Source organism: Polyergus mexicanus, unplaced genomic scaffold, assembly GCF_030449975.1.
Source record: "Polyergus mexicanus isolate NDT 795.1 unplaced genomic scaffold, iyPolMexi1.0 SCAF_24, whole genome shotgun sequence".
Classification (NCBI taxonomy): Eukaryota; Metazoa; Arthropoda; class Insecta; order Hymenoptera; family Formicidae; genus Polyergus; species Polyergus mexicanus.
The window spans coordinates 2,480,271-2,507,573 of NW_027223344.1; the positions used below are offsets into that span (position 1 = coordinate 2,480,271).

The 27,303-nt window shown below is 33.9% G+C and overlaps 1 protein-coding gene across 1 annotated transcript; it reads right to left on the minus strand.

The window, feature by feature from the left end:
- Nucleotides 1–2,203: 2,203 nt before the first annotated feature.
- On the minus strand, nt 2,204–7,296 carry LOC138942858 (uncharacterized). Its single transcript, XM_070313322.1, has 9 exons — nt 7,191–7,296; nt 6,567–7,076; nt 6,193–6,291; nt 5,611–6,072; nt 4,905–5,251; nt 4,783–4,862; nt 3,516–4,114; nt 3,307–3,467; nt 2,204–2,419 (listed from the first exon to the last, which is right to left on the minus strand). Exons 1-9 carry the CDS (start codon nt 7,294–7,296, stop codon nt 2,204–2,206), a joined length of 2,580 nt encoding a protein of 859 aa, XP_070169423.1.
- Nucleotides 7,297–27,303: the final 20,007 nt, after the last annotated feature.

The following is a 27,303-nucleotide window of genomic DNA, read 5'->3' on the forward strand; positions in this document are numbered from 1 at the left end:
AGCAAAAGGTAAGATGAAAATGAAATAAAAGGAAAATGAAACTTAATAAATTTCTTGAAAAAACGATAAAAATAAAAAATAAAAATTTTTTTCTTTTATGAAAATAAAATAAATTTTTTTAAACTAAAATAGCACGTAATAGTAGAAAATAAATAAAGACGTGAAAAAACTAACTATTCTTAAAATGTCCCCCCGTAGCTCCAATACACTCGGCATCGAGTAATGACCGATCTAGTCGCTTTACGGATTTTCTCCTGACTTTAATCGATCTAACAATAAGTAACAAAAGCACTTTTTGTAACTGATTATCTCTCAAAATTTATGGAACGTACAACAATCATTTTAATCTCATTTGAAAGATAATTTAATTTTCTACAACTTTTGTTTCGGTACTCTTTGTTAAAAAATGCACATTTTCCATGATATTTGGAAAAATGTATAAAATAATCACGATTTCAGAGGTTTTTGAGCGATAACTTCTTAAGAAAACATTTTTCGACTTATGTTTATAGGAAATTTTTTGTTCAGAATTAAATTTTTTATAAGACTTTAAAGTCTGGCTGGCACCCTGTATATTACTTTGATATCGTAATACAATATCACATACCCAGTGCCCATCATATTTCGACATATTGCTATGCAATATTTGTATATGATTTTAAATAGCTGAAATAGGCTTTATTTTTTCGGGACGTTAAATTCTCCACCCACTCGGCATGTAATATTGCTGAAATACTGTAATATTCAGAAATGGTACAGAAATATTCCATTAACATTTCAGTTGTAACTTTGCATCCGAAATATTTCAGAAATGTACTTGCATCATGTTTTTTAAAATATTGTATTTGCAGTATTTCTGAAATCTTTCAAAAAGATAAAAAAGTTTGCTTTAATATTTGTATGTTTCTGTAATATTGCAGAAGAAATATTGCAGATGCAATGATTTAGAAACATTTCTGATACATGATGAAAGTAATATTACATTTACATTGCACGCGTTATATTTCTGAATGTTTCAGATGCAACATTGCATTTGTAATATTTCTGAAAATTTGCTGACAGATTTTAGAAACTTATAAAAAATTAGATATTATAATTGCATTTGAAATTTCTAGAATATGATATAATTATAAAATGCTGCATTAATGAAGAATTGTCAAAATCTTCTATAAAAAAAGTCATTTGTACCGAGAAGTGTGCGTTTTGAGTCGATATGTATCGCACGTATTGTTGCAATTTTACCGCGTATGTGATTGGTGGTCGATTCCAGGCGATCGAGACCGCGGCGAATTTCGCAATGATGATGATGACAGTTTATGACAACTCGCGTCGGGACATGCAAGGTTAGGCCCGTTCTACAATAAGTCGTTAGTCGTTAGTCATAAGAAAATTGGTCAACCACAGTCGATTATTCCAAATCTTGGAATGGTTGGTTGGTCAATTTGCTTACGATTAACGACTAATGACTTATCGTAGAACGGGTCTCAATAGCGTGTATGAGATTAGTGGCGAATAAAGCTTGACTCGGTTTTGCGTTTTTTTCGATAAAATAAGGTGCGGACGAAATATTTTGTATTAAAAGATTTGTTATGATTATTTTTCTATAATGAATTTTTCGAGCATCCAATTGGCTCTGACGTACTAAGCTTGGTTTGTTTCATGCCGTTGTCATCCGCCGAAATTGAATGACAGGTATGTATAAATTTGTAGTAACACAATGTCTGTACATTATAAATTTAAATCTACTTTGGATTATGACACTGTGTCCTTTGATGGATTACATATTTCAGTGGCATGGCAGATTTAAAAAAGGCTATATTTCATCAGAAACGTATCGACAAAAATACAGATTTTGATTTACAAATTACAAATGTCCAAACAAAGGAAAACAAATATCTTATTTCATTATTAAGTACTTTTTTTACTTCCAGCTTGTCAAATTATACAAATATATTTAATAATTACTTTTATCTATTAAGATTATAATCTGTATAATAAAATATTGATAATATACAATATTTAGTCAATAATATTTAATAATTATACTATTTTCTAGAGATTACACGGATGATAATGTATTAATTGCTAAAAATACTAGCTTTATTGTTGCAAGAGTTCTGTTAACAATACAACAAAAATACTCTTGAGATTGAAATGAAACCCTTCCATTTAGTAATTTAAACTCTGTTACTATTTAATTTTGTTAAATGACGATGCCATCCTTGAGTACCATATGGATAAAACAATGAATATATCCATGGTTCAACATTAGGATCCATAATATTAACTTTTTGCAAAGTTTTAGTATTTTTATTACGTATTGTAACGTATGATTCTGGAATTTTTCTATCAACATTTGTATAAAAAACAGCAGCAACTTCATCAGTTCTTTGAGCATTATATCGACGTCAATCCATACCTAGTTTTAAAGTAAATAATAATTGTAATTCTGGTAATAATTCACCAGACTCCATTTCTAAACGCCGTTGATTTTCTAATTCTTCACCCATTATTTGATACGATTGGGCAAATATATTACATTTGTAATAAACCGCTTTCGCGAGGCGGTGACGGATAACTCGGTCGGAATCCGGGGCTCGTGAAAGGGGGTATCGAGAGACGAACGAAAGTATTGTTAGGTAAAATATAATTTATTGCGTATAAATGTGTGTGTGTGTACACCGTGAGTGTATGTGTATAAACGATGTATGTGTGTGGGCGTGTGTAGTTGTGTGCGTGTGAGACGATAGGCGAGTGAGTGCGTGCGCGAATGTATAATATATGCGTATAATAAATTAGCAGAGTATCGAAAGTATATATGTAATGCGAATGGCGGTATGTGTATGACAATAATGCAAGCGTGTGCGTGTAAGATGCGGAATCGGATAGCGGTGCGATCGTGCGGTGCATCCGAATCAATGCACGTATGCGCGGCGCGGAGGGCGATTTCGGCGGTTCGATATAATATCGATTACGGATCGCGGGTCGTGATTTCGGCAGATGCCGCTAGTTATCGGGCGGTTGTGGTAGCGATATAGTTAAATCACTAGACTTTATCTTTTACTAATAAAAGATTTAATTTGTGAGAAGTATACAGATTGATTACCAATAAACGAATGAATGAATGTTACATAAATTGTCGTATGTTTAATATGTTGTTATGTCGAATGTTAAATCAATAAATGAAATGTGTGAAAATGGTTACAAATGGATTTCGTGAAGTTAGTAACAAAAATGATTTTGAATACAGCCGCAGGAACGCCACAGTATTCCCCTTCCAGCGACGTACTACGTTGCGAAACTAACTTTCTTCCTTGGACCAGAATAAGTTTTGATTTGTTTTTCAAGAAAAGTTGATTGAGGTGAATTGGAAGAAGAAGGAGACGTCATGACAATAACATCATCGCTAATTTCTTTCGGTAGGAAGGCTGGTTTAAGACGTTCTGTGGTGATATTGACAATTTTTCCTGAAACATCGATTGCAAACAAATTATCATTAATCCTATTAACAATACGAAAAGGACCAGAATAAGGAGGTTGAAGAGATTTTCTAACAGCATCTTCACGAATCCAAACATGAGTGCAATCATACAAATTTTTATGAAAAAAAAGTGTTTTTTTGTGATGATGTGCAGTAGGTCTTGATTTGATCTCTCTCATATGTATTCTATGTTTTTCAATAAAAAATTCAGGGTCAGATGGAAGATCCTCTTCATTAAAAAATTCTTCAGGAATCCTTAATGTAGATCCATAAAGCATTTCTGCAGGAGACGCATTCAAATCTTCTTTAAAACAAGTACGAAGTCCAAGTAAAACAGTTGGCAAAATTTCAAACCAATTTTCATTTGCGTGACATATAATAGCACTCTTCAATGTACGGTGCCATCGTTCTAGGATACCATTAGAAGCCGGGTGATAAGCTGAGGTTCTAATTCGCTCGCAACTAATTAAGTTGGTGAGAGCCTTAAACAATGCAGCTTCAAATTGAGGACCTTGATCGGTAGTGATCGTCTGCGGAGCACCATATCTCGCAACCCAGTGTGTATAAAAAGCTGTAGAAACAGTATCAGCTGAAATTTCGGTAAGAGGAATTGCCTCCGGCCATCTAGAAAATCTGTCAATCATAGTTAAACAATAACGAAAATTTTGACATATAGGAAGAGGTCCAATCAAATCTAAATGAATGTGCTGAAAACGTTGATCTGGAATAGTAATCTTCTGAGGAAAATTCTTGGTATGCTTTTGGATCTTGGCACGTTGACAAGGCAGACACGATCTAGCCTATATCTTTCTTCATCGTTGGCCAAATAAATTTTTGTTGTATTAGTTTGCAGGTAGAACGACCACTTGGATGAGATAAACCATGCACAACATCAAAAATTCTTCTACGAAGCTGTTGAGGTACATAAGGACGAATATTAACGGTAGAGCAGTCACAGAAAATAGTTGTAGTCGAGCCAGAAAGTATAAGTTTTTGAAGCTTGAAAGAAGAATTAGTGAGAAGTGCTTTTAATTCTTCATCTTCTCTTTGTAATTCTGCTAACTCTGGAAGAGTTACCTATCATAGTTTCTCTGGAAATCGAAACGGATTCAATTCTAGAGAGTGAATCTGCAACTACATTTTGTTTACCAGATATATGCTCGATGTTTGTTGAAAATTGAGCAATAAAATCAAGATGTCGGATTTGTCTGGGTGAAGCTTTATCTAATTTTTGTTGAAAAGCATAAATTAAAGGTTTATGATCTGTCCGAATAAGAATCTGGCGTCTTTCAAGTAAGTACCTGAAATGCTTGATGGCTAAATAAATACCAAGAAGTTCACGATCGTAAGTACTATAATTACGTTGAGTGTCGTCTAATTTCTTTGAGAAAAATGCAATCGGTTTATTAACTCCATCAATTACCTGTTCCAAAGATGCACCAACTGCAAAATCTGATGCATCACAAGTGAGGATAAGAGGAACAGTTGGAGCCGGATGCGCTAAAGTTGTGACTCGTAAGAGTTCTTCTTTGCAATTTTTTAAAGCTTCTTCAGCTTCAGAAGTCCAAGTGACTAATCTTTTATCCCTCTTCCTGCTATCCTTAAGATAATCCGTAAGAACTGCTTGATGTGATGCAGCATTTTTCAGACAACGATGATAAAAGTTGATAATACCTATAAATCTTCTTAATTCGTGAATTGTTTTTGGTTTTTTGTAATCAATTATGGCTTTAACCTTTTCAGATGTCGGTTTAATTCCTTGCTTGGAAACTAAATAACCAAGGAAAGAAATTTCATCCTTACCAAAGAGACATTTGGACAAATTAATCGTCATGCCAAATTGTTTAAGCCGAGAAAACACAGTATGAAGATGTACAGCATGCTCTTTCTCATTCACAGAAGCAATTAAGATATCGTCAAGATAACAGACACAAAAATCAAGTCCAGATAATATGATATTCATAAGACGTTGAAAAGTCTGAGCAGCATTACGTAAACCAAAAGGCATTACAAGAAATTCAAATGGAGAAAAAATGGAGTAATAACAGTTGTTTTTGATATATCCTCTTTCGCAACTGGCACTTGGTAATAGACTTTAACTAAATCAATCTTAGAAAATATATTTTTACCGTGTAAACCAGCAGTGAAATCCTGAATGTGAGGAAGCGGATAACGATCAGGAACAGTAGCTTCATTTAAAGCCCGATAGTCACCGCAAAGTCTCCATGAGTTCGGTCCATTTTTAGGAACCATATGAAGTGGAGCTGTCCAGGTGTTGCTTGACGGTCTACACATTCCTTGTTCCACCATAAAATTAAATTCGTCTCTTGCAAATTTTAATTTTTCCGGTGACAATCTGCGAGGAGTTGAAGCAATAGGTGGTCCTTTTGTAATAATATGATGCTCAATTTGATGAATCTTATTTGTTGATATAGGAGCAAAATGAGTTAATTCAGGAAATTCAGCAAGAATCTTATGGAAAGGTGAGTCAGGAAATGTAGTGCAAATCGACAAATGATTAACTTTAGATAGTTTTCCTTTAAATGAAAGACCGGTAACACTATCAAGAAGTTTTTTGTTTTTAATGTCAACTAAAATTCCAAAATTACTCAAAAAATCTGCGCCCAAAATGGGTCTCTGAATATCCGCAATGCAAAATTTCCATTTAAAAATTCTTCGTAATCCAAGATTTAAAGTTAACATTTTTATACCGTAGGTATTAATCTTGGTTCCATTAGCTGCATAAAGCTTGGAAGAAATAACTTGAACTTTTGAAACAAATCTTTTTGGAATCAAAGAAATATCAGCTCCTGTATTAACAAGAAAATTAAGTCTTGACGTTTTATCAGTAATAATGAGGCGATTGTTAAGTGAACCGTTGTCAGCCGCCTCACAACTCAACGGTGAAGCTAGTTTTCCTGCCTTTCGACCAAAGATTTAGACATATCACAAGGTATTGTACATTTAAAAGCTTTAGCACCAAATTTCTTGTGATAAAAACAAATTTTTTGGTTATCTTTATCGAATTTGTTTCTAGAAGATGATCTAGATCTTCTTTTTTCTTTGTATTTAAATTTTGATCTACTGCGTACACGTTTTATTTCTAGAGCTGCGATTCTACGCTCGAGATTAGTAAAATTCGAAGTATTTTCCTCCACAGGGGAAGCTATTGTCGCGACTTGAAGACTAGTTTCGCGATCCAAAATTTTATCAGCTAATTCAGCAAGTTTGATTAAAGGGCAATCTTCCACAACGGCTAAAATGGCTTGAACTTGAGAAGGTAATCTTTGCAACCAAATAGAATGTAATACATTTTCCGAAATTGCTCCTCCCACTAATTGTTTAATTTTGCGAAGCAAATCAGACGGTTTTTTATCATTCAGTTCAACACCAGCTAACAATTGACGAAGACGTTTTTCCTCAGAATCAGTAAACCGATTAATCAAAATGTTTTTAACATGAAGATATTTATCTTTTTCAGGAGGATTTTCAATTAACTCAGCAATAGCTAATAAAGCTTGCTCATTAAGATGCTGTATAACCGAGCTATATTTAACATCATCTGCACGGATCTTAAAAACCAAGAATTCGCTTTCTAATTGAGCAAACCACAATTTAGGCTGCTTATACCAAAAATTCGGCAATTTAACAAGGCGAAACTCGTTAGAATGGATTTCGTTTGGTTGATCTTATTGATGAGGCTCATTACTGGGAAAAGATTGTGTCGGATTCGTTAAACGCGGATGATGTTCTCCAGCCGATGGAACTGATGTTGACGTTGAAGGATTCGAAGTCGAAAATTCGTCCACAGGCATCGTCGAATTCTGTCAATATTCTGCGTTGTAAAATTCAGTAGTCTAGTAAGATGCTGTCCTCGTAAATTCGATGACTCGAAAATCTCATCGATTCGAAGAACACAAGGCACAAACCACACAAGAATCACAGCAGAACTCGAAACTCGATGACTCACAAAACTCACGGATCACCGATTCAAATTCGCCGCGCTTGAACGTGAATTCTCGAAAGTCCGTGATCACGTCGGGGTCACCAGTTGTGGTAGAGATATAGTTAAATCACTAGACTTTATCTTTTACTAATAAAAGATTTAATTTGTGAGAAGGATGTGTACAGATTGATTACCAATATACGAATGAATGAATGTTACATAAATTGTTGTATGTTTAATATGTTGTTATGTAGAATGTTAAATCAATAAATGAAATGTGTGAAAATGGTTACAAATGGATTTCGTGAAGTTAGTAACAAAAATGATTTTGAATACAGCCGCAGGAACGCCACACGGTAATTTCGGCCGGGCCGGTGGGCGGTCCTTTGACGCGCCTGTTTTGATTCTCGTACGTCGATCGGTGTCGCGGCAGGATATAGATCCTCCTCCTGAGCGGGACTTAGCGCGCCGTATTAATGGCGAGTCCGATCGCGTAAATGGCGGTCGCGGATTTACTGTCCGTGCGCGTATAGCGCGTTATAGTTTTGTCCGGGATGGGTTTTTCCCGTGGAATGCAGGAGTGCAACGGTTGACGGGAACACCCATCAATGGCAGGGAACTCCCTACCACTGGACGATCGCCGTTGCATGTAGGTGGTCGGATTTACTTGAGGTGCCGAGAATTCTCGGCGGAGGTTGAGTACGCCCAATCCCGTTTTCTTCTCTCGTGTAAGGTTGGATGGATCGCTCTCGGAGATGCCGCAAACTCTCGGCGGAGGCTGGATACTCCCAACCCCGTTTTCTCTCTCGTTGAGCGTTGTAAAGAATCGTTTTGGATTTCCAGGCGTCTTACAGACTCTGGCGGTTGCGGAAGGTCTGGTCTCGAGATGTCGGAACGCGCCCTATTTATACCGCTTTTCGGCGTGTGCGCGTGCGTAATATGCCTTATTGTTTTAAGGCATATTGTTTAACGGTGAACCGGCGCGCGCGACTCGGGTAGTTTCGGAAACGGTCGGTACGGTTACCCAAGCGCGGCGACGGTTCCTGATTATCGCGCGTTTAAACGGCGGTTATAAATCGGCGTGTTTCTTTGTGGTTTAAAAATGGGCGCTCAGCGCCTTCGCATTATGCCCGACCGGTGTTTGTCGGGCGGCGGACTTCCGGCGGATCGACGGCCGGGTAACGGTGGAGAGATGCATCGTTACACATTCACGCATTATACGTTCAAGATTTTGTACAATTTCAAAATCTAAATGTGAATTATGATTAAAACGATGATTTATTGCTTCATTAGAATCAACAATAAATAGTTGCCCATAAGTCGGATTTTCATTTTGTGCAGCATGTAAAACTGTATTAATTTGATAATAAATTTGACCATGTATTTTAAAACGATACGGACCAGGACGTCTTCCTTGAAAGTTAACCAGATTTGCGTTAAATGATGCAAAAGAAAATGAACTATTGTAACTACGAATATGGTTAAAGAAATCATTTGATTTTACATGATTTCCATTAAATAAAGAACATAAAAATTTAGGTAATTCAGGCAATGGTTATAGGTAAACTGCACCATGATTACAGCAATCATGAAATGAATTTCCTTTATTAGAAATCCTTTCAGCTGCAAAATGTTTAGCATTACAATGTATATAAGTTACATCCATCAAACCTATATAATATTCAGCTATATCTTTTAATGTAATTGTATTAATATTTAAAAGAGGCTGTTTTTTTTGCCTTAATCGGTAATGGACTTGATATTCCATACGTCGTTGATTTATTAATGTATTATTTACAGAATTTTCAACAATTTGATTTCTCAATTCTATATCATGATTTTCATTTGAACAGCCTGCAATGCATTCTTCCTCTATTCCTTCATTATTAAATTCTATTATATGATTATTAAAATTAAGTGTTTTTAATTTATTAATATCTTTCTCAATTTGACGACGACATCGTTGATTCTCGTTTCTTTTCTCACGTCGCTGTTGTTAAAATTCTTCTTCTTCTTCCAAAGTACGTTCAATTCTACGTCTTGGCATTTTATATATTGATATAGATATTGTATATTGATATAGATATATTAATGATATACTATATAGATATATATTGATATACTATATAGAATATTGATATATTATAATAATATAAAATAGTAAATAATTGTGGTAGAAACAAATATAAATAAAATTTAGATTTGTTGTGGTAGGAACAAATATAAATAAAATTAAAATTCAATCTTTTACTTTAAATACGAATATATGCATAAATTATTATCATTATCACCATCATTATCATCATCATCTTCTTCATCATCATTATTATCATCATCATCATCATTATCATCATTGTCGTCGTCGTCATCATCATTATTTTTGTCATCATCATTAACATTGTCATTATCATTGTCATCATCATCATTATATTGTAATTATTATTATCTTCAACATTTGAATATTTTATTAAATTTTTTCATACATAAAATTATCGAAACAATTTTAATTTACACAATTAAACTATATTAACTTTATATGTAATAAATACAATTTTGCAACTATTATTATGTTATGTCCTGCCGACTCCACGATTCCTTCCTTCCGCGAAATTGCGGCAAGGATCGTCGATTGACAATAAAAATAAGTCTTTCGGTAAATAGAACATCTTGCACCACATAACGTTTTAAACTTTAAACATTTCATCACTTATCAGTAAATATTGTATATCTATGAGTAACCACGAGAAAAACAAAAAGAAATTAAGCCGATCAATAGATATTCCATATATAGACTTTCCAGCGAAAGAACAAATAAACAGCGAAGAGACGATGAAAACATCTTACGAAATATCTAACAAAATAACCGCATCATCATCGATAGAAATCATAGACCTTTGCTATTCACCTCAAAATCGCGTGTGCAAAGGTCCATCGGAAAATGTTCACCTTCGACCAATCGACGAACTATAAAATGGGAGCTCGCGAGACTCCGCTCTCTCAGTTTTTATCAGAGTCACCCGGTTAACAAATCAGTCCGGCCCGTCTTGTTCAACAGCATCTCTCTCGACCACGAACGACGATCTACGAGTTACGCTGCCCGCCCGTCCTCTACTTAAAAAGAATAAGTCCAACCAGGAATCATCACTTATAATTTTCCATAGTAAAAAAGATCACTTTGCGTATTTCAATCAAGTGTAAGATATTGGCAGTCTCATAGTCAGAGAAATTACTAGTGGCGCTCGCGCATGCGCTTTATCGATAAATACAAGCGCTATATTCAAATGATGATTGCAACGCGTTTCCTTAGTTACATAAACTATTTATTTTAACAAAAGAGAATTGTCATAGCAACAGGTGTGTTTTGGTGAGATCGGAGGGATGCCTGCGGGTCTTTGACTAAAAAACCGTGAATCAAATTGGACGTGTCTCGTTGTTCTCGTGTGATATGCTTAAATGATTAATGACATTTATATTCTGAGTCCGTTATTAATTCTGTGTTCGAGTTTATGAGTTGACCAATAAAAACGTGTTTCAATAAGTGCTTAAATTATTGCTTTATTCGATTTTTTACGTTCACTATAATATTTATACAGTTTAATAATTCATGGTTCAACTGTTAAACTATTAACCTTTTGAAAAAGCCATTCTCCTGACAGACTACAAATTGACTCGCTGTCTTACAGTATATTGTTAAATAATATTAAAAAATATATTATTAAAAATTATTATTATTATCATAGTAAGGATGCTTCTGAGCCACTTTGTCATGAATGCGAGAGAGAGGGTACCGATGGAGAGGGAGAGACAGAGATATGTGTCGGAGCAGTTTGTTGGCGCCCGTGGGGGGGAGTTTGGGCTGGGCGGGTGAATGGGGGGGGTACGTACGGCGAGAGGGGAAGTGCGGGCGGGGGGGTACGAGTCGCCGAGAGCGCTCGAGAGATGGCGCTCGGGGGGTCGCGGTTTCTCCCGATTCGACCTTGACGCGACTCGTTCTTTAGGGACGCGCGCCGCTTCTAGCGCGCGATCCGCTATCGCGATTCTTTAGGGACGCGCGCCGCTTCTAGCGCGCGATCCGCTATCGCGATTCTTTAAGGACGCGCGCGACGCTCTAGCGCGCGATCCGCGAGCGGACGCCGGGCGCCCGGCGTTGAGGGGGACGGGGGATCGTTATTTTTTCGTTCATATTTATATAATATAATTGTAATTTAATTAACAATAAAACACACACACAAACAGAAATATTGGGCTTGTCTTATTAATGTGACAATTATAAAAGAGATATGTTACAACAAAAAAGGTTGGCATTATGCTTTGTGATTATGACATTAATAAATCAGATTCGATATTTATATTCCGCTAAAAAATTTGATCTAACTACAATATATTTATTATTCAGAAGGAATGCGCGAGAGATCGTGAAAACTAATAATATATTCCTCCCGATTCGACCTTGACGCGACTCGTTCTATAGGGACGCGCGCCGCTTCTAGCGTGCGTTATTTACGTACGTGTGTGTGCGTTACGTACGTATGTGTGTACGTAACGTACGAATGTGTGTGTGTGTGTGTGTGTTACATACGTCTGTATATGTTACGTACGTGTGTGCATGTTATGTACGTATGTATGTGTACGTTATGTACGTATGTGTGTGTACGTTATGTACGTTATGTACGTATGTGTGTGTACGTTATGTACGTTATGTACATATGTGTGTGTACGTTATGTACGCGTGTTTACAAATTATTCGCGCTTGCAAAAGGAAATCACCGATGGGAGAAAGCGTATAATGTTACGCGATTAAAAATAAAAATAAACATGCGGTTGCAATTTAATATAATAATTAAAATTTATATATTTAAAGAAGAATAAACACATCGATCTTTATAATAACATCTAAAAGATCGAGTGATATAATATAAATTAATGTTTCTCTCTTGACATGTTTTTGATGATTTCAGACGATACTAAGCAGCACCAAGCGCTTTGAAAAAGTTATTTGTATAATTTGTTTTATCCTTGACTCGGCACAGGTCTTTTCACCAGCACAGGTAACATAATGGCATTAATATATTGTATAACCGTACATACTTTATTATCACAATTTGTTCTCAATTTGTTTTCATCACAGAAAATCAAATAAAATACAGAATTAGTTACAGAATTATACTTGAATATTATTTTTAACGATAAACTCTTACATAACTTCTTTTTGGTACTGTAAAAAGTAATAAATGCGAAAAAAATTTGCAAGTAATATCGTATTGAGAGATGATCTCGCCGTGTATTCTTAAGTAAATAGAAGTAATAGATATTAGAGATAATAGATAAAAGTATAGATATTTTTTGTTTGTCTTATATAATATATATTTCGTATACTTTGAAAATTATAAGATTAAGATTAATTAGAGATTAATTAAAGTTATAAGATTATAAGTTAAGTCTAATAAGAACTCGATCGCTTCAGCCGTTATTCAAATTTAAAAATCTCAGATACTTTCAATTAGCCGACTTTCGTATAAATAGGCGGAGTACCTTGTTATTGCGCGTGACTTAGCGCGAGACACTATCGTATCTCTTAATATCAATTTGAAAAAGATGTGAACCAATTAACTGACATTTATTACAAATTATTTGCGCTTGCAAAAGGAAATCACCGATGGGGGAATGCGTATAATTTTCCTAAAATGCTACGCGATTAAAAATAAAAATAAACATGCGATTGAAATTTAATATAATAATTAAAATTTATATATTTAAAGAAGAATAAACACATCGATCTTTATAATATCCTATATCTCGTTTCTTTTCATCGCGTATTTCATTAAAATAATCAATGACATAAAATTGACGGTCAGATATTGCATAATGCGAATGATAGGAATACCAATATTTCTTTACATTTATCGCGCTTTTTCATTTTCTGTGTTAGACGTTTGTTGTCCCTGATCCTCCTACATTGCAAGGGCAATATGAAAGCCCGAATAACCACGAAGATGTTTATGTCAATGTCGTGCACCGCTGCATACGCAAGTGATAACGAGGGCCTTGGAATACCCGTTGGTAACGCATATAACACGCAGATCCATTCATATTATGGAATGTATATTCTTTAGCAAATCGTAATTTGTGAAACACGAATACCGAAAATAAATTTAAGCTATAATTATAACTATAGGAGATGCTCCATCTTTCTCTTCCGTCGCACCTATCACAGCCCTCGTAATCAACGATCAATTTAAATTTAGTATTAAATATTATTAAATTATTTATTAAATTTTTTAAATGATTGAATATTTTAATAGATAATAATCTTTTAAATATTTTATTTAAAGTTAAAAAAAAGGCAAACAAAGAGAGAGAGAGAGAGAAAGAGAAAATTAAAGAAGAAAAAGTACAAGCAAAAGAGAAGGAAGGAGAGAGAAAGAGACAGAAAAAAAGAAGGAGAATAAATATAATATCAGGTAACAATATTGTTCAGAATTATTAAATATATTGTTTAATATTATTAAGAAACATTATTAAAAATTATTAAGATTACCTAATTTATTTAATTTTAAGAGAGAGAGAGAGAGAGAAAAAGAGCGAAGGCAAAAAAAATAGTTTTTTTTTTTAATTAAAGAAGAGGAGGAATAAACAAGAGAGAGAGAGAGAGAGAGAGAGAGAGAGAGAGAGAGAGAGAGAGAGAGAGAGAGTTAGAATTAAAGAAGAGGAAGTATAAGCAAAAGAAACGGAGAGAGACAAAAGGAAAGAAGAAGGAAAATAAATATAATATCAGGTAATGATATTGTTTAGTATTATTAAATATATTGTTAATTATTATTAAGAAATATTATTAAAAATTATTAATATTATATAATTTATTTAGTTTTAAGAGAGAGAGAGAGAGAGTTTATTTAAAATTAAAGAAGAGAAAGAATAAACAAGAGACAGAGAGAGAGAGAGAGAGTGAGAGAGTGGGGAGGGGAGAGAGAGGAAGGGAGAGTGAAAAAAGTTCAAGGATTCTTAAATTTAAATTGGTGTTTAAATGTTAAACACCGAATGATGCGGACAAAAATTATACAAGATTTAATGTAAGTATACATTTCTTTTCAATATAGATCGTATTACAAAATTACAATAATTTTTAGTTGACCAAATTTATTTTAGATTATTACCTTACAGAAAAGAGATTTATTATAGATAAATCAAAATATAATTATAAAGATGCTTGTATGTAGTAAAAGAGATACCTGGTACAAATATATTGACGCGATGTAATAATAAGACCGTACAGACGAAATAGTATAAGACAAGGTACTAAAATATATATCCTTTAAAGATAATCAACAAATGTCTTCAAAGGGAAATAAATAGATAAATAAATAAATAAATAGATAGATAGATAAATAAATAGGTAAATAAATAAATAACTAAATAAATAAATAAATAAATAAATAAATAAATAAATAAATAAATAAATAAATAAATAAATAAATAAATAAACTAAACAGACTAAACAGACTAAACAGACTAAACAGACTAAACAGACTAAACAGACTAAACAGACTAAACAGACTAAACAGACTAAACAGACTAAACAGACTAAACAGACTAAACAGACTAAACAGACTAAACAGACTAAACAGACTAAACAGACTAAACAGACTAAACAGACTAAACAGACTAAACAGACTAAACAGACTAAACAGACTAAACAGACTAAACAGACTAAACAGACTAAACAGACTAAACAGACTAAACAGACTAAACAGACTAAACAGACTAAACAGACTAAACAGACTAAACAGACTAAACAGACTAAACAGACTAAACAGACTAAACAGACTAAATAAACTAAATAAACTAAATAAATAAATACATAAATAAATATATAAATTATAATTGAAGCGTAATGAATTAATATTTGTTATTTAAAATACACATAATTTTGATCCATTTCAGATCTAATTCAGATAATGGACACAAAAATAAATAAATAAATAGATAAACAAATTAATATATAGGTAAATAGATACATAAACAAATTAATAAATAAATTATACTTGATGAGCAATAAAATGATATTTGTTATGTAACATATATAATTTCGATCCATTATAGATTTTTTCTTGGAAAAGGTCTATAATGGATATTATCTATTTTATATTATTTAAAGAGAGAGAGGGAAAGAGAGAATGAAAGAGGAGAGTTGCGGGAGAGGAAGTGAGGAGGGGCAGAGAGCTGTTGAGAGAGAGTGTGAAAGGGAGATGGAAAAGAGAGAGAGAAAGAGAGACTGGAGGAAAAAAGATGGAGGAAGAATATGATATTAGGTAATAAGATTTATAATATTAGACAGTTATGGTATATTGGTTTATTTTGTGACGTATATGACTTTGTGTATATATCATTAAAAATGTTTAAATGAAAAAGAATAAATGGCGCGCGCGAAGTGCGCGCTTTAAAGTCGACTGGTAACGGATATGGAAGGCGCGCGCGTAGCGCGCGCTGCGTGCTAGTTCCTCTCTAAAAAAGGCATGTTAACTGAGTGAATTCAATTTGTATCGAAGTATTGAGGCCTCTTTTCCGCGATGCTGATTGGTTCTCTCGAAGTTCGCGTCGTGGCGCGCTTCGTGTCGCATGTATGGCTGTCATAGCCAAGTCGTATCGAAACATTTGAGTTTGCGGTTAAATTTCATTTGATTTTGAAGACGAGGCTTGTATTACGAAATCCTTTTTTGTGAAGGAATTATTAAAGAAGATAAAGAAAACAAAAAGAGAGAGAAGAGAAATAAGAATAAGGACACAGAGAGATAAAAAGAATACAGAGAGAGAGACGTATGTTCTTTATATTCGTAATTTTTATAGATTATTCATACAATAATAGAAAGAGCTAATAGAGCCGGTGCAAGTTATAAAGTGTGTATGCGTATTTATAACCATTTAGAACGCATTACACTTAGATATATGTATATAGATGAAACGTTTCGGTCTTGAATTAAGCTTTCCTCAGTCCTCATACTATGGTCAAATTATTAAAATAAATAATAAATAAAATGCATATAAATACGATCTTTTATCGCTGAGTGTATTTTACTTCCATTAAATAATTTGCTACATAGACCATCCGCACTGCACGATATTACATTCTTCATGCTCATCAAAATGTCGAGTAATCGTCAGTGCATTTTGCACATGCATTTTGCGACTTATCTTAACTTGACTATTATGTGACGAGGTACCGATTTAATCCAAAAACATTATCTTACAACCACGACTTGATTGTACTTTCTCGTTTTTACCGTTTTGCGACTATTTGCGGACTCGTATTTGTATGTATTTTATTTATTATTTATTTTAATTTTTGTTTTAATAATTTGACTATAATATCACTGAGGAGGGTCTAATTTAAGACCGAAATATTTGATCTATGTGTATCTAAGTAAGTCTAATGCGTTCTAAACGGTTATAAATACACATACGTACTTTCTAACGTGCACCGGGTCTATTAGCCCTTTCTATTATTGTATTATTTATATTAGAGGCTATCTATTATTATAGTTGATTCAATACATATTTAAATGAGCGTGTAGTCAATATTAGTATTTTTTTAGCGTTTATAAGCTGAAAATGTTCCCCTCGATTACGGTGCAATCGAGGTTGTGGATCTAGCACGGAAGGTTTATCGAGATGCTCATTAGATTCCACTAGAATATTCATCTCGCGACATATTAAAAAAAAGGAAGAGAGTTGGGGTGGGGGAGGAGAGAGAGAGGGAAAATTTAAATCTGTTTTAGATATTTTCTTTAAACAATTAACTAAACTGGAATCTGCATGATTTCTTTGCTCGTATCCAAGGAGCAACTTAGACGGAGATGCTTTCAAAGAGGAATGGAATGTATTATTAATAACATACTGAACTGTTCCAAGACAATCATGCCAATCTTGAGAATCATCGATTAACTTTTGTAAGGAAGATTTTAAAAATCTATTCACCCTTTCAACCATTCCATTTGCCCACGGAGCAGCTACAGCAACTAATCTATGGTTAATATTATTTTTCTTTAAAAAATTCTCGAACTCTTGTGAAGTAAATGCAGATCCTCTATCAGATACTATTATCTGTGGATTCCCAAATATTTGAAATAAGGACATTAAATGTTTTATAATTTCTTTAGTATTTGTAGTTTTTACAGGATACAACCAAGTAAATCTTGTAAATGCCTCTACCACGATAAAAATATGTTTAAATCCATGTTCGGATTCAACAATAGGACCAAAATGATCCATATGAATAATTTGGAAGGGGAATGCAGGATTTTCCGTTATTTGCATTTCACCTTCACATGAGTTTGATGCTGAATTTGCCAATAAACATATTATACAATTGTCAATATGAGATCGTACACGCTTACGTATTGAAGGAAACCAATAGTTACATGAAATTCCTTGTAAGGTTTTCTCCATACTACAATGCGCCATTTCATCGTGATAAATACGTATCACATTTGAAACCATTGATTCTGGAACATAAAATCGAAGTTTGTCTGGCCCTTTTCTAAAAACTAATCCATTCATCATTATAAATTTATCATGATCGTTTTCTTCTAATTCTAAAGCAATGCTTTTAATTAAAGGGTCTTTCAGTTCGCGAAATTCTAATTCCATTTCAAGAGGCAATGCGTCAATCAGTGCAACAACACGACTTAATGCATCAACATGTGACATTTTAATTCCCAGTCGATGTATCACTGAAAATGTGTAAGATTGCAATTTTAGAGTCCAACGTGATATTCGTGGATTTAAATGTGCCTTAGCGACTGCATATACTAATGCGTGACAGTCGGTAATTATAGTGAAATGTAAACCATATAAATAAATATGAAATCTTTCAATTGCTTTTACCACGGCTAACATCTCTAATTCAAAACTGTGATAACGAGACTCACCATCATTAGTCGTCTGACTATAATTTGTTCGCATCCTGTTTTTGTAATAAAATAGCAGCTAAAGCTATCGAACTTGCATCGGTGTGAAGTTGCGTTTCTGCGTTTGGGTCATAAATACGAAGAACAGGATATGAGGTTAATGCTAACTTTAAATTATCAAATGCTTGTCGACATTCGTCATTAAAAATAAAATCATTTGACTTTCGTAATAGATTATGTAGAGGTTTTGCAATATAAGCGTAATTTTCAATGAACTTGCGAAAATAATTTGTTAGACCAAGGAAACGTTGTAACTCAACTGTTTTTTTAGGATATGGAAAGTTTTTAATGGCATTTGTATGTCGTGAACTCAATGTTATACCGGAAGCCGATACAATATATCCTAAATATTCTATGGTCTTTTGTAAAAACAAACTTTTTTTAAAATTCAATTCAAGTGAATTTTGTTTGAACAAAATGAGAATTTTATATAAAGTTTCAAGATTATCTTCAATTGAAGAGGATGGAATTAAAATATCATCAATATAGACAATAACTTTATCCTCTCGAATTAATGACTGTAAAATCTGTATAATCCTCCGTTGAAATTCAGCAGGAGATTCACAAAAACCAAACGGTAAGCGATTGTACTCAAACTGATCATCAGGAGTTGCAAAAGAAAAGTACTTTGTATGGTCAGGATGAATCTTAATATTGTGAAATCCATCCTTAAGATCTAAAAGAGTAAAAATCTTTTTATTCGTTAACCGCGCTAGACAATCCTCGATTAAAGGAAAAGGGTATTTTTGTTTAACAACCCGATCGTTTAACGGGCGTAAATCAACACAAAGACACATTGTTCCATTTTTCTTACGAATTGGTACTACCCGAGCACAGTACGGAGAAACACTAGGTTTGATAATTCCACGTGTTAACAAATCGTCAGTTATTTCCCGGATTTGAATTCGTTCTGCCCATGAAAAACGTCGCGGCGCATAAGCATAGATTGAATTATCTTTTAATGCTACTTTCACATGATGGTCATTATCTGTTAATTCAACTTCCATATTCTCTATTTCATTAATAATCGCTATTACTTTCTGATCAATCTCATTTCCAAAATCTGTTTTAATATCAAAATAAACGGAATTTTCATTCATTGAAAGATCTTCTAATATTTCAGCAGATGCCACTTCATTAAATAACTTTAATCTATCATCTGCTTTTTTATTTGACGGATGAAAATATAAAGTTATATTATTTTCAGCTATAAAATCTCGTCCTATTATAATATCTACAAAAAAAGAATCATTTTGAAACACCAGAAAATTAACCTTGCCAGTAAAATTCGGAAGAAATTCTAAATAAATTTGAGTATCAATTGATCCAAGAATAGGAATTAAATTTCCAGAAACAGATTGATAAGAAATCAATGGCTTTTTAAGAACAATATTCGAGTCATTAAAATATTTCCCGTACACAATTGGTGATATGAAAGAAACAGGACTACCTGTGTCTAATAGAGCTTTCAATGTGCACGGAATATTATTCAATGAAACGACCTTAAGAGAAGAATCTTCGGTATCCAGTCGTCTGGTAATTATATCGTTGATAGCAGCTATCGGAGGTGACCTCTCTGGGTTTGTAATAATTTCTGTCGGTGTTGCAGGATCAATGGCAGCTATTGGTGTTGATATCTTAGAAGCCGTAGATTGAAGTTGCTCTTTTCTCTTCAATCTGAAGCAGTTGTCCTTAATGTGACCTCGCGTACGGCAATATACACAATACTTATTTTCTTTAAAATCCTTTTGAAAAAATGACAAAGAATCAGCCTTCGGAGATGATGTAGCATTGTCTCGTCCTTTGTGTGATTTAAAGTGAGATGGGTACTCTTTCTTCACATTTCCAAAAAAGAGGGAGACCCTATGTATCTCATTGATGAAGGCATCCAAGGAATCAGCACGAATGACAGAGGCAGCACTACGAATAGAATCATTAGTAATTCTACCTATTAAAAAGTGAATTGCATCATCATCAGGTAATCTTAGTCTTTGCATCAAAGAGAGTTTTTCCAATGCATAATCTTGAAAAGATTCATTAGGAAAATTCCATTTTCGTGATTTGAGTTTTTTCATTATAATTTCATAAGGAATCTTTCTTTTAAAATGTTTCAGTAGAGCTTCCTTGAAACTTGGCCAAGTGTCGTTAATTGTTCCTGTGCCAAGCTCAAACCATTTTCGAGCTGATTTTACCAATTTACTAGAACCAGCTAACAACATAATATCGTGAGATGCACCATGAATGCGAGACACTCGTTCAACCTTCTGAATCCAAATTTCTACATCATCATCATCTTTACCACTAAATTCAGGTAATTGTGAAGCTAAAAGATTGACTGTATTTACAGAAATCTTAGTTGAAGTCGATGAACCAGTAAAATAGTTTGATGCACTTGCATTAGTTGATGTCGACGGAACATTAAAATGGTTTGAAGTACCCGAAAACGAGGCATAGGATGATAAAAATTCCATCATTTGTTGCATCATTTGCTGTTGATGCATCATTTGCTGTTGATTTTGCGCAAGAAGAGCACCAATCTTTGGAAGAAATTCTTCCGGCATCGCTCCTGTAGTATTACTCATTGAGGGAGAATGGGAAACTGTATGTGCTGTTAGAGCTTCTTCAGGATTTTGAAAAGCTGGTAAAGCTGAAGAAGCTTCTTCTCCGACGAGTGAAGCAGGATGAGAAGGATCATCAATTGATTCAAAATAGACAGTCTTCCATCGGTCCGATGCTATGGGAGGGTTTGATGTTTCATCCACATAATTGTTCTTCTCAAAATAAGACATCAGTAGCAGTGATGCCAGAAACAGGTCCCGCGGCTCACGGCTCAGCAATGGAGGGGATAACGCACACAAGCGCGAACCGCGTAGATGTGCGCTCTGCAGTTCGGCTAGCTTCGGAGAGTAGAGAAGAACAGACATATGTTTTCCGTCTTCTTCTCACTTTCTACCGAGCTGGCAACGAAGGCAATGTTGATCGCTTGGCTTATTACATACGACAGCGTTAAATGCTTTTCCAACTCGTGAACTTTTTATTATGTATACAGGGTGTCTCATTTTAATCTCCTCAGACAAATATCTCAAAAACCAAGCCCGGAAGAGAAAAATGTTTCAGACAAAAGTTGTTTGGTTTCGAGGGGGCCATAAGATGGTGACAATGATTTGACCTTGGAAAATCATTTGAAGGTCATGTGAAGGTCAACTTTAAAATCTTAAACCGAAACCCCCATTTTTTATTTAGTATTCTTGTAGCTGACATCGAGAGCTTTCCAAAACACTATAATAAAGTATTTTTTTATTAAGTACTTTTTGAGTTATTTTATATTTTAATCTGACATATTTTGATATAAAAAATTAAATATCTCGTAAAATATTTAGTTTTTGATAATCTTACCGTAATACTTCTATGTACAGAATAATGAGACAAATCAATTAGTATAAAAAAAAATTGTTTTTAAGAAAATTATTTACAATGTATTTTTTTAAACAATTATTTGTTTTTTTTGGCAAACTGAAACTGAAACTTTCTTAAACTTTTCTAACAGATACAAATAATAATGATTTAATTTACTACTTACGAGACATGATATGTTCTATGACAGCACGTTTCTTAGTGAACTGAAGTATTCGGTATTTTTTCATTTGTTTCGTACGCCGTGCATTTGTTTCATATGCGATCTGTTGTTTCACGGCGCTTCTGTGAGATAATTTTTTGCTTTGTACTTGCGAGTCAACGTATTTTTTGATACGTGTCTGGTGAAGTCTTGATATCTAAGAAGCTGAATCAATTCTGATTGTGAGTCCCTATTGTTTATTGTTTATCTTTTACTTGATTCATTCTTCTTTAATTCTTTGTTTCTGCCTATCTTTTGCTGTATATAAAAATGTGTGATGAATTAAGAAAAAAATCTAAGCGAAGCTTTTCAGAAGCTTGGCTTAGTGATGATAAAATTAAATCTTGAATACGTAAAGTATCTTCTGATGATAGTTTTTATCATTGTATTATATGTAATAAAAATATTTCGTGCAACACACATGTTTTAAGACATGCGGATTCTGCGTGCCACAAAAATAATATGAAAGAAAGTACATCATTATTATTAAATGCTGACAATAAGAGTTTAAATAAAAAATTAACAGAAAAACATAAATTTAAACAACAATGGCTAGAGATCGAATTATTTAAGCCATGGCTACGCGAAGTATCACATGACAAAAATTCGTTTTTTTGCTCATTTTGTAATAAATCTATGATTGGTGGTTTATCACAAATTTATCGTCATGCAGAATCAATAACACACATAAAAATATGTCAAAATAATAAAACAGAAACAAAGAATATGGATGAAAGTATCAACATGACGAACGAATCACTTTTGTCATTTGAAGAGCGAAAGAAATCAGCAGAAATTCGATATGCCGCGTTAATTGCTGATAAGAATGTTTCGCATCAAACGGCAAAAGAAATTAGTTTTTTCCAAGAAGTAGGAAAAGATCGTAACGTATTGAAAAGTATGACCATGGGTCGAACAAAATGTAAAAGTATAATTTCCAATGTATTGTGTCCGGTTGAGACGGCCCGTGTGATTAGTAACATTCAAAATACGAAATTTACAATTTTTATTGACGAAACGTCTGATATTAGTAATGAAAAATGGATGACGTTTCTTGTTCGATATGTTGATTCTGAAACATTAGATATTCACACGCAATTAGTTAAATTAATTAATATTGATGCGAGAAATAGCAGCGCGGAAAAATTATTTAATGCATTTAAATGTGAAATGTGGAAATTAAACATTCCATTTTTAAATATTGTTGCCCTATCATGCGACAATGCGTCTGTCATGATAGGAAAACATCTATCGTTCAAAAAAAAGTTACAAGAAGTTTGTAAAAATTTATTAACATTTTCATGTCCATGCCATTCCGCTGCATTGGCTGCACATGCTGCATGTGCAAAAATACCGGAATATTGTGAAGAATTTCTAAAAAAGATGGCGAATTATATTAACAGTAGTCCCAAGCGTGCTGCTATTTATCAAGAATTTAGCGAATGTTTTCAGGAAACAAATCATAAAATTTTAAAGTTGTCTGATACACGGTGGCTTTCTCGCCATTCATGTGTTGAAAGACATCTTGAGTTGTGGGATACTACCAAGCTTTTTTTGACCGAAATGGTCGTAAGTGAAAAATCAAAGTCAGGAAAAAATTTATTATCTATAATGCAAAATCCTGATGTAAAAGCATATTTGCTATTTTTAAAACATATTTTGAATTTTTTAAATTCTTTCAATGCATTTTTCCAAGTTCTGCAAACAAGAATTCATTTATTGCAGCCAAAATCAGTAGAGCTTTTAACAGTTTGTAAACACTTTTTGAAACCAGAGCTTCTAAAATATGTATGTAATGATGATTTTAAATTTTCTGAAAAAGAAAACCAAAAATCTTTAAATAATATAAATGTAGGAATTGAATGTGAAGAATATCTCGAGAGTTTAATGAAAGAAGGACACGCAGATATAATTGGAAATGTTCGAAATAATTGTTTGCAATTTTACGTGACTGCTGCCGAGGAGATTAGTAAAAAATTGCCCATTAAAGATAAATTTTTATATAAATTAAAGGTTTTTCAATTAAACGCAGCATTATGTAGCATCGATAGAGAAACATCATTTAATGATGTTTCTTTTATCGCTCAAACCCTCGGTGGTTTTGACGAAAATGCATTAAAAAAAGAGTGGCATGCTTTACATCTCGATTTTATAATAGCAGAAAAAGAACATTTTTCTAAATTAAACTTTGGTGAGATGTGGAAAGAAATTTTAAAACGTAAATATCCCAATCTGAAGTCTCTTTTGAATGCTGTAAGATCACTTCCAAATTCAAATGCTGACCCAGAAAGAATGTTTTCTTTTCTATCTGATATAAAAACAAAAAAAACGAAATAAACTTTCGCCCGCGTGTGTAAATGCTATTTGTGTATTAAAATCAGCACTAAAAACGAGAAAACAAACTGTTCTAGACATGGAGATTAATGAAAAGCATTTATCTCTCATGTCATCGGAAAAATTATATTTTACTTGCCCTAAGAAAATGAACAGTCTTACATTATATGCTGCTGACATTGATGACATTGCTGGTCCATCATCGGTTAATGATATGTAATAATAATGTTGAAAATAAAATAAAAAGTATCTTGTCTTTAAAAGACATCACACTTATAAAAAACAAGTGTGTAAAATATATCTTGTCTGTAAAAGACATCACACTTGTAAAAAACAAGTGTGTAAAATATATCTTGTCTGTAAAAGACATCATACTTGTAAAAAACAAGTGTGTAAAATATATCTTGTCTGTAAAAGACATCACACATGCAAAAAACAAGTGTGTAAAAAATATCTTGTCTGTAAAAGACATCACACTTGTAAAAAACAAGTGTGTAAAAAATATCTTGTCTATAAAAGACATCACACTTGTAAATGAAAGATACAATAAAATATGTAACATACAGTGGTATAATAGGGCTCCAGGCGAAGGTCCACTTTAAAAAACCGAACGCGCCATTGGTGATACCCCATGGATGGTGTGGAAAAGCACCATTCATTATGTAAAGCCATCCCAAATACATAATATTAATCAATACATAATATTTAATCAAATATGTATCTTAGACAATTAGATTTTTTGTTATTAAAAATCGATTCATTTCATTTAAATATGCTAACGATTTACTAATTTCTTCGTTAGATGATGTATTTTCTTGTATTCTTGCAAATGAATATAAAGTCTGCAAGGTTTGGCTAGTAATGTAAGATTTAAAGCGTAGTAGTGTTCAATCAGTTTAATTTCTGATTATATCTGATATAAGCCTAATACAAGATTCAGAATATTAAACTGATTGAATTGAGCACGGTAAATATTTGTAAACTGTTTGTTTGAAGCACAAAAAGTAGGAGTTTAATTCCCATATAAATGATATATCTCGAATTGTATAAATGAAATTTGTAACTATTTTCAAAATTTATTATTTATTTTATTAAGTTAAACCGCAATGCTTTCTAAATATATTTACAATTGCAAATATTATTTTTCCAATTTAAAAATATATTTACAGCCTTTTAATACTATATATTATACCAGAGTTATAAGAAAATACATTATTACATTACAACAATACTGCTTTAATTAATATATATTTTTTTATTTAAATATATAAAAGTGCTCGCATAATATATATATTTTTATTCTTCCAGTATATTATTAACAAAAATTATTTGATTTGTTATGACAATATTCATTTTTTATCTTTGTATAATTTCTTTTCATTTAAGTAATATTTTTTAATAATATAGATATTGTTTTTGATAAGAAAAATATATTTCATATTTACCAAATAAATATATTTTACTTAAGAAACTTAAAGATTTAAATATAAACAAAAACGTTATTAAAATTCACCGAATAAATAGTTTTCTCGAGGAAAATAAAATTTTTTACTATCAAATTATTTTTTTTCTCGGTATGTAGAATATGAAATATTTAATATAATGTTCAATCTTCGAGTATTTTACTCAAATACTTTTATATGCAGTATACTTAAATAAAAAAAAAATTAAGTAAGGCAATATTGTTTTAATATAATTGTGGCGGATAATCCACCACCAAGTAGAAACGCATGCCATATAAGGCGCGCGAAATACTCGCGGAAAATAAAGGTCCACGCGCTAATCACGTGCCACGCGCACAACAAGAACCGCGCGCTAAGCACGTGCCGCGCGCAGGACGAAGACCACGCGCTGAGCACGTGCCGCGCACAGGACGAAGAGCACGCGATAAGCACGTGAATAACAGCTCAGGTAGTCAAATACCTAACCGCGAGGCGGCGAATTGGGCAAACCAAAATCTCGCTATCAGAATACCATCAACAACAGTATATAAGGTAGCGAAGCGACAAGGCAGAACAGTCTGCTCACGCTTTCGAGAGCGCAAGCAACAGATACGTGAGCACGACTCTTTTGATATACGCTTAGAGCGTCAAAAAGCTGTTAAACAGCGCCCTAACAGGTTCGCCTTCACGACCGCTGCCGCCCCGTTCACCAGGGGCCGACCTACGGCAGAGAGCGGACCAGGAGGGCACACAGCGAACTAGCGAACCACTAGCCAAGCGGGTACAGTGGTCATTACTGCCCTGGAAGCTGGAGCCGCTGGAGATACCGGCCGTCAACTTCACACGTCCTCCAAGAAGCCTGCTCGCTACCTGGGACATACGACTGAGGAGGTATACATCACCCTCCTATCCAGGAACGGTGCCAGCACTCCTGACACCACCGGCGCTGACACCTCCCAGGAGCGACGCAAAAAGAGGCGACAAACAGGAGCGGGCCACCCAGACGGATCGTCGCAGCCTGGTACATCGCGGCACGCAACACCGACAACCGCAGAAACAGGAGCGGGCCACGCAGTCCTCCGACTCCGACTGGAAGGCCACCACCAGGACGACGGCCACGCAAACAGAGGCAGCATATCACCAGGCCTCCACACGTATCCGGCGAGCGGTTTCCACACCGGCGAAGCCCAGGGGCATGTCCGGGCAAGGACCCTTGAAGTGGACTCGAACCACACCACACATCTCGTGGCGAGAAAACCTCGCCACGCGTAGGAGTCGCTAAACGCGACGCAATCGGCCCTTTTCGGGGCCACACAAAATTTAACACTTGTACATATATAATCAGGAGAATATATTTATTGTCGATACATAGACCACGCATTCTACCTTTCAATCGACATCCTATCTTCGAACACATCCACACAACCACCACAATAATAATATATTTTCTCTTATAAGTCTAATATAAATATATAATATCGAAAGCGTGAAAAATCATTTAATATATAATGTAGGAAGGA

Excerpts from the sequence above, each read along its gene's own strand:
- LOC138942858 (XM_070313322.1), bottom strand. The coding sequence starts at position 7,296 with ATGCCTGTGGACGAATTTTCGACTTCGAATCCTTCAACGTCAACATCA. Across the intron at positions 6,292-6,566 it reads AGAAATAAAACGTGTACGCA|GAGCTGATATTTCTTTGATT; the intron begins GTAGATCAAAAT and ends TTGTTAATACAG. Across the intron at positions 6,073-6,192 it reads AACCAAGATTAATACCTACG|TTGACATTAAAAACAAAAAA; the intron begins GTATAAAAATGT and ends TTGGAATTTTAG.